The sequence below is a fragment of the Sarcophilus harrisii genome, chromosome 3, assembly GCF_902635505.1.
Source record: "Sarcophilus harrisii chromosome 3, mSarHar1.11, whole genome shotgun sequence".
NCBI lineage: Eukaryota > Metazoa > Chordata > Mammalia > Dasyuromorphia > Dasyuridae > Sarcophilus > Sarcophilus harrisii.
The window spans coordinates 274,408,744-274,424,376 of NC_045428.1; the positions used below are offsets into that span (position 1 = coordinate 274,408,744).

Here is a 15,633-nt window from a genome sequence, read left to right on the forward strand (position 1 = left end):
GAGAGATTTTATAATTAGGTCAAGTGAGCTATCTGTGGGAAAATAGAAATTTACTTTACAGAATACTTCATTTTAAGAGGAGTCCTTTTATTTTAAGTGTTGTGGAAAGATAAAGGAGAGAAGCCTAAGAATTTTGATTAAGTTAATAGCCACTTTTCTCTATATAACATGGAATATGAACTGCTGATATCAATTAAAAGTTATTGTTTTGAAGTTTAGAATGAGTTTCTTCCTGTGGAAGGGAGCACCACTAAAGAGAAATACAATAGTGTTAGAGCTGGAAAAAATTTTAAGCATCACCTTGTTCAACACCTTCATTGTATAGTTTAGGAAACAGACTAAGGGTGATTAAGTGACTTAACAGTAGTCACATCTAGTGGGTCTGAAAGCTAGAACATGAACCTAGTATTCTTTTCATTTGACCTTTTGGCTTTTCTGGGAAAATTTTTAGTGCTCACTAGATGTCAGTAATCTTTTTTAACTTAATTATTTTAATTTGACAAAAAAATTCTTTCATCACCAAAGTGGGAGGGAATAGATGGAGAAATGAAAATACCTTTGTAACATGCAAAGTAAAGAATTTATACATTGGCTATGCCCAAAAATACATATGAAGGTGTTCACCTTTGGGGAAATGTATAGCTTTCAAAATAGGAAGTATTCTGAGAAATGATCGTGTCTCATCTTTCACTCAGTTCAAGAATTCCATCTTTATAGTAATTAGTATAGTTATACCATTTCTTATTGAACTCTTTTCTGACGGTGACCATAGAAATTTATGGATACTTTTTTGAAGTAAGTTCTGTGAATATGCTTACCTTGTTGGCTCTAATCTTTCTATCTTGAGTATTTTAAAATCAATTTCCCTTTCCACCTGATCCTAACATTCACAAATAGCATACTTAATAAAACTCACAATTGAAGAAAGAGAATTTCTATTCACTTATGTTCACTTGAAATCTCATTTAAAAATAGAAAATAAATTGATCAAAAAAGAGTTTTGAGGCATAGTGTCAACAAAACTTCAGAAAAAGGAAATCAGTTAAAGATAAAATTTATGGGAAGGCTTTGCCTTAATGTAGAAGTTTCCTAAAAATCAGCTACAAAAAAATCCTTTTCTGTCTTTTTGAATGTATTAATCTACTTAGAGGAGGAGTAGTTTTATGTAGGTTATAACCTGAATAAATACAAAAATATATTTTTGTGGGTATATGTGAATATGGGTACTCAGTGTTTGCTTATCTAAAATTCTGGCATAATCAACACTAGCAAAAAAAAGTGCCTGTTAGATTGGTATATATTTTTATGGAATTTGGGAAAGTTGGGAACATAATAAAGTAAGTTATAAATTCTAACTTTAAAAATCCTTAGCCTTGTCTTTTTTTTAGTTTAAATTCACAGGGTTCATTTCAAATGCTTATGGAAGAGTTAAAAACTTAGGTTTTGTTTAAATTCTCTTAAAATAGAATCACTTTTTCTGTGTTTTTTTGTTTGTTTTTAAATACAGGTCTTTATCACCAGAATTTAGGAATACTGAACACTATAGACAGAGATATCCCCATGGCAATTATGACTATGAATATAAGGGGTTCAGGAAGGATCCCAAACGTACTGTACCTTGGAGAATGGACAATGAGAAATATGAACAAAATGATCCAAGGATTTCCTCTCATGGAAGTGTACATCACAGAATTTATGAACACAGGTCCCCTTCCCCAAGTATAAGGAGGGATTGTTTAGAAGATACTTACAGTTATAAACCTCACCGGGAATATTCACCAGAAAGGGGCGATAGTAGTCGAAATTTTCATTATATTCCCAAATACTTAGATACACTACCCTACAAAGAACATGAATGGCATTATTCTTCACAAAAAGTTTCAGGAAGGTACGTGCTTGATGATGCCAGATTTACTGGAATTGGAAAAGAAGTGAAACCTTTGCACAGATCAGCAGACTCTTTTAAATTTGAAGGAAAGTGGCATGAAGATGAGCTGAGGTACCAGAGGACACAGGAAGACAAATATGCTCAGTCACCTCGTAGAGGTCCTGAAGAACTTGTGACAAGGAGCTCTTTTCAGAAGAGGTACAGGAAAACATTAAATCTGGGTAATGTAGTATAAAGCTTCTAGCGAAAAATAGCTTTTTACATTATAGTTGAAGAAAACTACTTTGAAAGTCTTGTCTAAAACTTTTTTTTTTTATTGTAATTTTGTTATGGGCTTTTGGGAGTTCTGAAGTATTTATCTTTAAGGTAAATCTTGTTGATGGCTAGAATATTTTTTTTAAAGGATGTTATTTTTCTTTAACTACTTTGCTTCTCTGCACAGACTTGTGGATTATAGGTTAACTTCTGCATTCTGCTTTTAAGGCCGTTCTGTGCAGCATTCTACACATATAAATTCTCACTTTCTTCTCTCTAGTGCAAGTGTAAACTGCTTTATGTCAACACAGGTATCCTGAGGATGGTGATTTCAGAGAATATGGACATTCCTCAAAAAGAACTAAAGACATGGAAAGATATGAAAACAGAGAGCCATCCAGGAATCCTAAATGGAAGCCAGAACACTCTTTCCCGTCTTACCAAGAGAAGAAAGGGCAAAGGAGTGTTGAACCCCAAAACTATCGATCTGCAGAAAGGGAGTATCTAGAAGATAATTCATTGGCAAAGATCTCCTATGGCTATCGACACAAACATTATAAGCACTCAGATGAGGAACAGTCCTTTTCTAATGGAAGAACACAGAAGTATTCCAAGGAAGAAGATAGAAAATACAGTTCTCCAAAGGATTCTCTAAATAGAGAATTAGATTGTTTTAGTAGTAATGGAAGAATGAGAGACACTGAGGAAGGGAATGTTGATTCTTTAAAATATCCTAAGAAGGCTTGTGGTGCCTGTACTAATCTTTATAAAAATGATATTGATATGAGACTCTTTAGTAATAAACTGAAGGAAAGAGTAAAGAAAGAGATTGATTTGAAAAAAGATCAAGATTCTTTCAGTAGCCAGCATGATACAAGTCATAGACTTCCAGATAGGAAATCTTCGAATGTCAGTCTGAAGAGAAAACTCCTTACAGTTAAAGTGGATATGAAGAAAACATTAGATAAATACAGGTATTTATTTATCTTTTCCCTGCTTTTCTTTGAAGTCTACTAAAATGTTTTGCTTTATCTTTACTTTTGGCTTATGAAAATCTAGAAATGTATCAGAGTAGGAGAGCAGATCTTAGTTTTTCAAAAAGTCTTTTAATGGCAGCAGTGGTGCTTGTCAATAATAAGTAATATCAGTTCATAAAAACAGTGTAAATTTGGCTGATGGCTCAATTCTCTATATCCTTTGTTAGAACCTTCTTAATTACAGGTAAAAGATGTTAAAGGAGCTGGAAGACCCCTTCCTGAATGTTCAAGAATAATGCTAGTTACATCTTACAATTATGTCAAGTATCCATAAAAATAATTTTTATCTTAGTTAGTGGGGTGGGGAGAGGGGAAGAATTGAGTTGAAATTGTGAAGAAGAAAAGGAATTAATTCTGGAGTGGGCTTGAAATTTTGAATCTTGAAATAAATTGGTATGGTAGACCCTGCTGTTTCTATCCAGAGGATGCCAGGAGTAGGTCTTTTAGGGGCTTAAGTGGAGATAGATAGGCTTTTATATTAATACTCCCCATCACCACCAAAAAACAAAACAAAACAAACCAAGCATTTTTAAACCAAAGAGATCCTCTCCCAGGGGAAGCAAATAACAATGGAGGAAGAAAAAAAAAAGACCATAAATTGTTCCTACTTAATTCTACTAGCCAGAAAGAACTAAAAGTTAGATTTACTTTCAGACCCAGCCTTTAAGTCAAAAGAGATTTTAATACAAAAAAATAGTAAGGCTTCACTACCCAAAGAATGCTGACAAATCCTAGAAGTGGATTCAGTCTTTGATTCATTTGATTCTTTTTGATTAATTAGATGTAAAAGTTGTAAAATGTAATGTCAATTGGGTTATTAATATATATACTAAATCACCCATCAAATCATATACATTTTTGCAAAAAGGGAAATCAACTCAGAATATTTATTACATGTTTGGACTAGAGAAGGGAAAAGCCTTCCTTATGTAAGGAAAGAGTCAGGAACTAAAATACAGAAAACTTTAAAATGCTTTAAGACTGGGATAAGGGATGGGAGGAAGGAGGGGAAAAGTTGGAACAAAAGGTTTTGCAATTGTCAATGCTGAAAAATTACTCATGCATATATCTTGTAAATAAAAAGCTATAATAAAAAAATAAACAGCAAAAAAGTGAAAAAAATGCTTTAAGACTAAGTTTGAAAACATCTACAAGATAAATGATAGTCCTGTTCATCTTTAAATAAATAGGAACAAACAAATACAAGGGGGTGGGGGAGAAGAGAAGAAGAAGGAGGAGTGTGAAAAGGGAGGGAGTGCAAAAAAACAATTTTTTAAAAATAAATGAATGGCTGTATGTTGGCAGCTTTATTATTTATTAATTTATATTTTTAATTAAAGCTTTTTATTTTCAAAATATATACATGGACAATTTTCAGTTATCCATATACATGAATAACATTCACCCTTACAAAATCTTTCATTCTAATTTTTTTCCTTTCCTTCTGCCCATCTCCTCCCCTAGACAGCAAGTAATCCAGTTATTAATTTATATTTTAAGAAATATAGTATGGTTGAATTTATTTTAAAGAATCCTTTTCCATGTGAATCTTTAATGGAGATGCCATTAATTCTTCATATTTTTTGGATTTTATATCAGCTCTTCATTTTTCCATTTACCTATGGATGAAACTTTCCCGTAATTTGCATAAATTGACATTTTTCCTTTATATAATTAAATGTTGACATAAAATATCTCCAGGAATTCTCTTAGGATTAAAAGAGATAGAAAAATGGTTAATTGTTAAAAGTGTCTGAATTGATTTTTAATATCTTTGACATTGGTTCCTTTCCCTCTTTTCCCTTTTAAAAAAATTTTTCCTATAAAAAAGAAAATGAAAGGAAATGATTTTATTAGAATGTGAATTCGCATTATGGTACTTAGCCTAATGCTTTTTGGTACTAAGTAAATATCAGGTGAAATTAAGTATAGTTATTATATTTTGCTTAGTCATTATTCAAGCTATATTTAATTTCCCAGATGGTATATAAATGAAAACGTTAAACTTCGGCTAAGTGGTGGTGGTGGGGGGGGGGGGGGGGGGTAGAATAGAGATGGTCATTGGTAAGCTTATATTAGAACCAGTACTTTATACTATACTTTAAGTCTTAGATATTTTTTTCCTTGCTTGTATACTAAAAAATCTTAAAATTTAGCAGTTCTGTGTTATTTTATATAAATGTTTATTTTAGGGAAATGACAAGTGTGTGTATACCCACTCAAAATGTAAGAGTAAAATGTAATAAAAATAAGCACAAGGCAGAGAGGAGGAAAACATTAGTTCAGGTGATCAGGAAAGACTTTACATATGGGAATGAAGATAGATTTATCCACTTATTGAAGTACATAAATAGCATTGCATGAACATAGAGGAAACCAGAAGGATAAAAGAAGTGTAAGAGAGATGTGTAGGTTATGGGAATGTTTCTTCACTCTGGGGTGGATTGGATCCCATTGAGACATGGATAGAGTAAAGTGAGATATATAGGGATGAGAGAGCGAAATGTAGACATCAGGCATAAATTGCTTCTGGGTGATCAGCAATAAATGACATAAGAAGAACAGAAGGTGGAAGCCATGGAAATAATAGAGAATGGGAGATAAACAAGAATGTTTACAATCTTTTAGGGGTTATAGTTACTTGATGAAGAAAGGGAGAGGGCTTGGATCACCCTGCTTGTTCTTCCTGGCAAAAATGAGTGGGAGAAAGACCATAGAATCTTCCTAATTAGCAAAAGGTGTTCCTCTGGGCTTAGGCCTAGATTGCTCTGCCTTCCATTCTTTAAATAGAGTTTTATTTGTTATGAATAATAGAAGCAGAGAAAATTAGATACTGATCAGGTTTAATGATTGTTATATTGGCTTTTTTACTTATTTCCTTTATTAGTTTTTATAAACAATAGATTTAAAAAAGTGTAAAAGTTACGCTGAAGAAAAACAGGTTTATTTCTTGGAAAAGTTCCAATTTGCTTTTACCATAGTAGCCTTAATGTGTATTTTTAACTTATCTTCTAAAGAAAATAGATCATCGTTTAGCAAGAGGATATTTGTTTTTCTCATCCAACATCTAATAATCACAGGATTATGTATGTGTATATGTATGTGTGTATGTATGTTATGTATATGAGTGTATATATATCCAAAATAATGTTGATATAGCTGACATATAATGTAGATTTGTCTCTCTTGATTAAATCATTTTAGACTTTGTCTGAGATCAATGATTACTATTACTTTTTTCCTAATAAGTCCTCCTGATCATGTCATTGTACATATCTCTTATTTCCTATCCCTAACTCTGCTACTGCTGTTAACTTTTCTTGCTATTACTTAATCTCCTCTGCGCCAAGGATCCCTTCTTTTATTTTCTTCTACCTTTTCTCTCCCTATTTATTCCATTCCCATAATCTACACACCTTATCCCACTCCTGTTAATCTATACCCTTTTGTACCCTATCATAACCTATTTCCTCCCCATCTTATTTCTTTATGATTTTTGGAGGGTTTTATAACCTTCTCGTATATGTTGTTTCTTCTTTAACCCATTCCCAATGTGAGTAGGATTTCAGAACCTACCAGCCCTTCTCTACAGCCTTCTCTGGATGTAGATGGCATTTTCTATCACAAGTCTATTGGCATTTCCTTGAATCACCTCATTGTTAAAAAAAGAGCCACATCCATCACAGATGATTATCACATAACCTTTTTGTTACTGTGTACAATCCTGTCCTGATTTTCAGTCATTTTTTCCCTTAAAACTCTGGATCTCCTTTTTTTATTGGGCTGGTTTTCTTTTTGTAATTTTCTGTTTTTCTTGAATTGTTCTTTTTTCTTTGTTTTCTGTTTTTTCTTAGTCTCATTTGTTTTTTGGTTGGGTTTTGTTTTGTTTTTTTGGGGTTTTTTTTGATAATCTTTTTGTTTTATTTTATGTATTAAAGCTTTTTATTTACAAAGCATATGCATGGGTAATTTTCCCAACATTGACCCATGCATAACCTTTTGTTCTGTATTTTCCCCTTCTTCTCCCATCCCCTCCCCTAGCTGGCAGGTAGTCCAGTACATGTTAAATATGTTGAAATACATATTAGATCCAGTATATGTATACATATTTATACAGTTATCTTGTTGCACAAGAAAAATCAGATCAAGAAGGAAGAAAAAGAAAAACTGAGAAAGAAAACAAAATACAAGTAAATAACAGAGTGAGAATGTTATGTTGTGTTCCACCCTCTGTTCCCATGGTTCTCTCTCTGGGTGAAGATGGCTCTCTTCACCACAAGTGGAATTGGTGAAGATGGCCACGTCCATCAGAATAGTCTCATTTGATTTTTAAGTTTGTTTGTTTGTTTGTTTTTTTTTTTTTTGAGTTCTTTGAATTTCTTTTGGGCAGGTAAATATTTAATGTTATACTTTGATGTAGAAGAGGCTTTTTTAATTTCAGTATCCTCCTTGAAGGTGCATCTTGATCTTTTTTATTCCAATAGTAACTTTCTTTGGTTGGGTTCTTTCTTGTTTGCCTGCTTTTTTGCCTTTTTTTTTTTTTTTTTTTTTTTTTTTTAATAAGAGCTTGTTAGTATAGAGCTTATCATGCCTCTGGTCTCAGATCTTCCTTCTCCCTTCTGAACTGGAATCCCAAATTGAGAACTCCACAGCCAGCAGAGTCCCTTGCCCTATTGCTTCTACACTCACTTTTTCTTGCCCAAGGCAGCATCTCAACAGCATAGCTGGACCTGTTGTTCCAGAGCAAAGGATCTTTTTTGCCGAGTCTTCCCAGACTCAGGTGTCTTACTGCCCACATTATTTAGATTAAAATTCCTGTGCCTAGGACTGAGGCTACTTCCCAACTCAGCTAGTCCCAGGGTTCACCTCTTGCTATCTCAGTGTAATTTATTCTGGAGGTATTTATAATTCACATAGGCCAAAACTCTGTCCTGGTACCTTTTTTCTAACTTCTCCAATTCCTAGGAGGACTATTGTTCTGCCCAACTCCTATTTGTTTTTAGCTGCTCCATGTTCATCCTGAGGCAAAAAGTTTAATCTTGTTGGTGGGGGGGAAATCTGGAAAGTTCGGAATTTTCTGACCTACTCTGCCATCTTCCCAGAATCCTCTTTGTCATATGAATTTTAAATAAATTGCAATTTTGGATCATATTCTACTTTTTTTCAGCAAAAGGTTTGGTTATTTGTAACAGATTACTAAATTAAACTTTCAGTTTTTCACAGAATAATTATTTTCAGGTTTTATATGGATGGAGATTGAGGCAATTTTTGGCTTCTTGATAAAGAGCTTAGTCTTTTTTTTTAATTTAATAGCCTTTTATTTACAGGTTATATGTATGGGTAACTTTACAGCATTGACAATTGCCAAACCTCTTGTTCCAATTTTTCACCTCTTACCCCCCACTCCCTCCTCCAGATGGCAGGATGACCAATAGATGTTAAATATATTAAAATATAAATTAGATACACAATAAATATACATGACCAAACTGTTATTTTGCTGTACAAAAAGAATCGGACTCTGAAATATTGTACAATTAGCTTGTGAAGGAAATAAAAAATGCAGGTGGGCAAAAATATAGGGATTGGGAATTCAATGTAATGATTTTTAGTCATCTCCCAGAGTTCTTTCTCTGGGCGTAGCTGGTTCAGTTCATTACTAGAGCTTAGTCTTTTCCTATTGAATTGTTTCTAGAAGTTAAGATTGTGATTTTTTTAAAAAACGTTTTGACTGATACATAGACAAGTTTTAAAATCACTGGGTTGGGGCAGCTAGATGGCTCAGTGAATATAGAACTGGCCCTGAAGTCAGGAGGATCCGAATTTAAGTCCAGCCTCAGACACTTAATAATTACTAGCTGTGTGATCCTGGGCAAGTTACTTAACCCCAATCGCCTTAGCAAAAACAAAACAAAACAAAACACTGGCTTAAGGGATGGTTGCTGATAAGGGATGTTGGATATTTAATGGCACATAGATTTATAGTGCATATCAACTTAAAATCAAGATATTTAAGATTAAGTATTGTTGAACTGACTAATTGTGTTAGTGTTGTCCACAGTTCCTGTGTTTGGTAGAGATCTTTAAGAGGAGGCAGGATAACCATTTATTGGGTTGCAGAAGCAGGGTAGTAGAGGGGATTCTTGCCAAGTTTTTGATGGTTTCTGAGATCCATTTATAATACTGGATAAGGAAACCCACCTGGACCCAAAGAGGTAATGTATTTTGTTCAAGATGACACAAATAAGTTAAAGAATTGGGATTCTAAACTGGCCTTCTGACTTTAAATCCAGTTTTGTTTTGTTTTTTTCTCCTGTAACCTTACTAAGAACCTAGATTTGAAACTTGATTCTGTCAGTAATTAGTTATGCAACATCATATAATTTACTTTACTTTTAGAATATTGTCCTTATTTATACAATAGATTTTCTTTTTTTCTCAATAGTATTTTATTTTTTCCAAATTCTGTAAAGATAGTTTCAGCATTCATTTTTGTAAGATTTTGTATTTCAATGTTTTCTCCCTACTTCACTTCCTCCTCGTTTCCTTCACTGTTCGCCAAGACAGCAAGCTATCTCCTATAGGTTATAGATATACTGTACATTTAAACACATTTCCATATTTGTCATGTGTAAGAAAAAATTATTCCACAACGGAAAAAACCATGAGGAAGAAAAAGAAAAAAAAAGGTGAAAATATTATGCTTTCATCCACATTCAGTCTCCATAGTTTTCTCTCTGATTGTGGATGGCATTTTCCATCCCAAGTATAGAATTGTCTTGGATCACTGCATTGTTGAAAAGAGCTAAATCTACAAAGTTGATCATCACATAATCCTAGAGTTACTATGTACAATGTTCTACTAGTTTTGATTACTTCCACTCAACATCAGCTCACGTGTCTTTCCAGGTTTTTCTGAAATCTTTATAACATTACATTACATGCATGTACAATAACTTATTCGGTCATTTTCCAATTGATAGGCGTCCATTCAGATTTCCAATACCTTGACTCTATAAAAAGACCTGCTACAAATATTTTGCATCTCTGGGTCCTTTTTCTTCTTTTATGATTTCTTTGGGGGGGGGGTACAGCCCAAGTAGTGACACTGCTGGATCATGTACAAATAGAGAACTTTTAAAGGGAAAGCAAGTTTTTCTCTTGAAGTTAAGTTTGTAAGTTATAAAACTGGAGGTGATATCTAAAACTATTTTGCCAGTGGAGATAAATTTTACAGTTATAACTCAAAACTTAACTTGAGGAAAGGCTCTCTTTTCCTTTTAAATTCCTTATTTCTCAGTTCTCGCTTGTTTCTTTTCTTGCTTTGTGAATGAAAAGCTAGATGTGAATTAGAAAGCTAGATAGAGCTGTTTTACAAAAGAAGGTAAATTGTTGAAGGTAAGTTGAAGAAATATTGTAGGAGTTTCTGATACTGAGCTGCATCCGAGCCCTCATGCCTGACCTTGATATTAATATTATTTTTTCAATATCAATTTTTATTCAGAATCCATCAAATAAACAAGGTTTTTTTTGGTTTGCTTTTCTTTAGAGTTAGTAGGTATAAGTCCAGTATCTGGGTGGTGAGATCTCTGCATTTATCAAATAATAAGCAAGAGATGTATAAACGTAACTGATGATTCATGACCGATGATGATTCATAACAGAACATAAGCTTGTTTTCCTAGAAATTCCTGAGCCTAGATTTTCAAAATTTTTCATATTACACCCAGACCTTTTGCTCTACGTCATACTGACCCTTGTTAACCTGATATTATTTAGTAATGACTTAAAACCTTGGCTGAATTTATACATTCAAATGATTGTTGTTCTCTTCAAAATACATCTGCAACACTATATATTTATTCTAACAATGTAGCTATCATTAAAACATCTTTTGAATCCCTCTTTTAGGATTAGTTTTAGAATACTGTTGGGAATATATTCTTTTGAGGCAAATTATAAACCTTTGACTGACAGTAAGGAAACTAGAGTGGTATTCTCACTGAGAAACAATGAGAATAGATAATAAAGAATTAGAAAGGGTATCCAGGTGTTTGCATTTAGTTTTTCACATGTCTTTAATATTTAATAGATTTAATTTTAATACAAAATGCATAAGTTATAAAGCTGCTTTTCTTTAGAATCCTTTTGGTAGGGGGATATTATCACTATAAAGTTAATTTACATTGCCACATTTCTTAGGACAATTCCATTTTTAAGAAAATGTATTGTGCTTTCCAGTGAGGTTTTACAAAAGAAATAACTTTTGTTAGACCACATATTCTTTTGATTCAGAAAATATAGTTGTCATGTATAACCAAGTGTCTACTTGCTGCTGTTATTTAATGCCTTTGTACCTTAATTAGAAGTCATATATATAGGAAAGTGCAAGCAACTTCATGAATATTAGTGGTCACAGTTTCCTTCTAAAATATTAATCCAGTAAATTTATTGGGGTAGTTTCCCCAGCCTGAGTTTTTTGGAACCAGTAAATGAATTGCTACACTTTGAAACCCAAGTCTATGAAGTAATTATACCTCCATTACCAGGTAGAATTTTTTCATTTGGCATTAGCTATAAAGAAGAGTAAATTTTCCACCTTATTTACACCTGAGATTGTTTACTTGTAGCTATTTTTTAAATTATCTTTTAGATAGAGAAAAACTTTTAATTTATTGGATTATATTAATCAGGAACTAGTGATCAGTAGATGTTTTATGACAGTCTCGGAGTGTTCCTACAGAATTTTAGAAGTAATCAAGTCCTCATGGACTTGAACTGAAATGGCTATAAAAATTCCCTCCAGTTGCTAAAGAGGATTGTGCAAACTTTTCAAATAAAGTTTATGTCAAAGAAATAACACTGGAAATATTACTTCAAAAATAAAATGTATATAGTTGCATATATACTGAAGAAATATATTTCTCAAACTCAATAGGTCTAAAAAAATAGAATTCTTTCTCTCTTCTCATTCCACACCTCTTCAGTTTTTTTCTGAGAGCAGTCATTTTTCCAGTCACCCAGATGTCTTCACTTTACCATCATTTCCCACAACCTGTCACTTGATAGGTGTTATTTATTCTATCTCAAAACATTTTGTACATTTGTTACTTTCTCTTCATTCACACTTTGTCCTACTGGAGGCTTTACATACGTTTGCCTGGATTATTGCAATAGCCTTTTAATTAGTCTGTTTCTAATCTTTGCCCATTCTCGTCCGTCTTCCACAGAGCTGCCAATTTGAAATTCTTAAAGTTCAGGTCTAATTAGGAAGAAACTTCAGGGATTTCCTACTGCTTCTGGAACAAAATGTAAATTGTTCTCTTTGGTATTCACAGTCCTTCATAAACCAGCTTTCTGATATAGTAATCTTTGTTTTTCTGAGTGATTTCTCATAAAATTCATCTGATATCCTCTTAATAACTAATTTGTCTGGAATGCCATTTCCCCCATCCCTTGAGTGCTTTCCTTCTGATTTTTGGAGACCAAAGCTTAGTTTCTATTGCTGGGTCCCACACGACACCTTAACTGACCCCTTTCCCTAGTAATTAATACTCTGTCTTTCTCCATTTCTTACTTGGTAGTACTTAGTATTTACTTATAAGAGTACTTTACTCTTACAAGTACAGGGTCCAAGAGTATCCTGCTTGATATTTGGAGTAGGGGCTGTTTATTTTTTGTCTTTTTATCTCCAATATCTAGCACATAGTATGCACCTTATAAAAGCGAATGTATTTTAAAAATAAAATACAAAGTGGCTGAAATTGAACCAGAATTTGAGAGTAGAAAACTAAAATTTATAATTAAATATCTTAATAATTTATTGTGATTTTTCATTTGGAAATAAAACTTAATGAGATGTCATATAGGTACTTATAAATAGAAAGAATTAGTGGTGTCTCCTTAAAAGAAAGAGCCCAATTGCTCAATTTTCCCTATTTTTCATCTTTATTTTATTACATATAGTGACCGATCATAATGGAAGATGTTATCATAACAGAAACTTTTTGCTTAGTTTTTTAAACCAGTTCTTTAGTCAGAAAATAATTTAGAATTTTGTTAAATAGATATGCAGATTATTCTAAGACTGCTGATAGCCTTTCCACAGAGAAATGGTTTTAACGGGATTTGCTTGCTGTTGGCAGGAAAAAGGAAAACTTCCATCCAGTGTTTGAACATCTTGACTCCACAACACAGAATGTTGAAAACAAACCATCAGGAGAATTTACTCAGGAAATCATCACAATAATCCATCAAGTTAAAGGTTAGTGTGTTTTATATATTATGACTAAGATAGGGAGTATTTGTTTGAGTTTTCATGAAGTTATCGAGCCTGGCATATTCCTTCAAATTGAGTCTATATACTGCTTATCATTGTTTTTATTCTCCATGATTCTAACTGCAAAAACCAAGTATGAAATAGATATAGTATGTAATTTACTACATATCACAGAGTTCCCAAAATGCATATTCCTTGAAAGTAATATTTTTAAAAACATAAATGTATTAATGGAAAGGGGGTAGAAATTTGTGTAAAGTGACCTCACTTAGCCAGGAACCTAAAACACAACTGAAAGACAGAAAAGAAAGGAACAAAAAGCCTTCAACCAACATAGATAGTGCTAAATCAATGTGCTAAAATGTATTTTGTTCAGAGGGTAGCCTGCTAGGTCCTTCTGCAGAAATGAATTGTTCATATTTTTATATATGATTTTGCCAAGCTTGATTAATGTAATCTCTCAGTTTGCAACAGATGAGAAGCTAAAAATTCAAAATAGTTTTGGGAAGGCAGGATTGATAGAGATAGACATACAAAATAATCAAGAATTATTAGCTCAGAGAAATTCTGATGGTGAAGAAAGGTTAAGGAAAAACTGAGAAAAAAATGTAAAAATATAGAAGCCTGGATCCAAGTATATTGCAGTACCAAAAATCATTGTTTATAATTCTGTTCCTATTGGAAGTTGGACTTTGCCCCAAGCTACATGGTTTTGATATTTTACTATATCTTACTCTGCTAAGAACTCAGATTTGAATTGATTGATTGACTTGAAATTCTTAACTATTACAAACCAAGCCACCACACACAAATACTCTCTCTGCTCCTCAGTTGTGTGTTGTCCTCCTTTATTAGCCTGTAATTTTGGGCAGAGACTCTCTTGCTTGTTTGTATTTGTACCTTCAGTCAGCAGAATACCTGATATATTATATGCACTTTATAAATGCATTTTCATCAATGATGATGAAGTTTGTAATAGCTGACAGTTAATAGCTTTTGTATATATGTTATTTCATTATCACAACTGTGTGAGATTGGTAATTTTAATTTTATAATTAATGACATTGAAGGTCTTCATTGACTGGATATTTATTAAATGCTTAGTTTGTGCAAAGGATGGTGCTAGGGATACAAAGATAGAAGCAAAAAACAGTCCCATTCCTCAAGGAGTTCACCTTTTTCTGGAAGGATACATTTATATAGATATGTAGATAAAATATAATTTCAGAAAGGAAAGCTTACTAACAATTAGGCAATCAGAAGGGTTCCCATAGAAGAAGATACCTGAGATAAATCTTGAAGGAAGCTAAAAATGCTAAGACTTGAGGTGTGAGAGGAGTATATCTCAGAAGGAGAGGAGAGCCTGTGTGGTGGCAAAGATGAAATGCCATATTTGGACAAACAGCAATTTGGCTAGAGCCCAGCTTTTTAAACTGTGATTTACACCCTCATGTGAAGCCTCATAACTAAATTTGGGGGCCCCAAATTTTGATTTATTATCAGCGAATGTTTGATTTGTATGCCTATTTTATATACTTATATGTTTAAACGTTTAAAAATTTCTCAGGGAAAAAATTTTAAGAAGCCCTGGGTTAGAACAATAGAATATGTCATTGTAGAAGGACATAGTATGAGATAAATTTGAAAAGGTTAATGGGAGCCAGAGTGAAAGGATTTTGAGTACTGAGAGTTATCTCAGGGTAATTAGGAGCTATTGAACCTTTTAGGAAAACTGGGGGCTTTTTAGCCTCTGAATCAGAGAGGTGAGAGGCTGGAAATGGGAATAACAATTAAATCGTAAGCTATTGTGATAGTCGAAGTGATAAGGTTTTCTAAGAGTAATGGAGAAGATGTAGATCTGACATGTTGCAGAGACTACTGAAAAGAAGGTGTAGCAGCAGGTAAGGATTTGGGAGAAAGAAGAGCTTTAGATAATTCTAAAATTGCTGAATTGCTGCAGTGCTAATGGTGGCCTCATCAGAATAAAAGAAGTTATGGGAAAAGGATGGATTTGTCACTGTAGCTAATGAGGATTCTTTTGGATGTGTTGAGTTTGAGGTCTTTTTAGTACATCCAGATAGGAACATGTAGCAGGCAGTTGACCAAATATAGCATTCAGGACAGAGATTTGAGAGATATAATTATTAATGAATGAGAGATAGATGGTATGATAC

At 33.1% G+C, this 15,633-nt stretch overlaps 1 protein-coding gene across 8 annotated transcripts in view; it reads left to right on the top strand.

Annotated features, from left to right (window-relative positions):
* Positions 1 to 15,633, top strand: part of BCLAF3 (BCLAF1 and THRAP3 family member 3) — a 91,190-nt gene that overhangs the window by 38,360 nt on the left and 37,197 nt on the right. For all 8 annotated transcript variants that reach the window (XM_031959523.1, XM_031959522.1, XM_031959521.1 and 5 more), the window contains 3 exons: positions 1,508 to 2,086; positions 2,455 to 3,117; positions 13,326 to 13,444. In XM_031959523.1, coding sequence (XP_031815383.1) covers positions 1,508 to 2,086; positions 2,455 to 3,117; positions 13,326 to 13,444 — 1,361 coding nt within the window. The remainder of the gene's footprint in view (positions 1 to 1,507; positions 2,087 to 2,454; positions 3,118 to 13,325; positions 13,445 to 15,633) is intronic.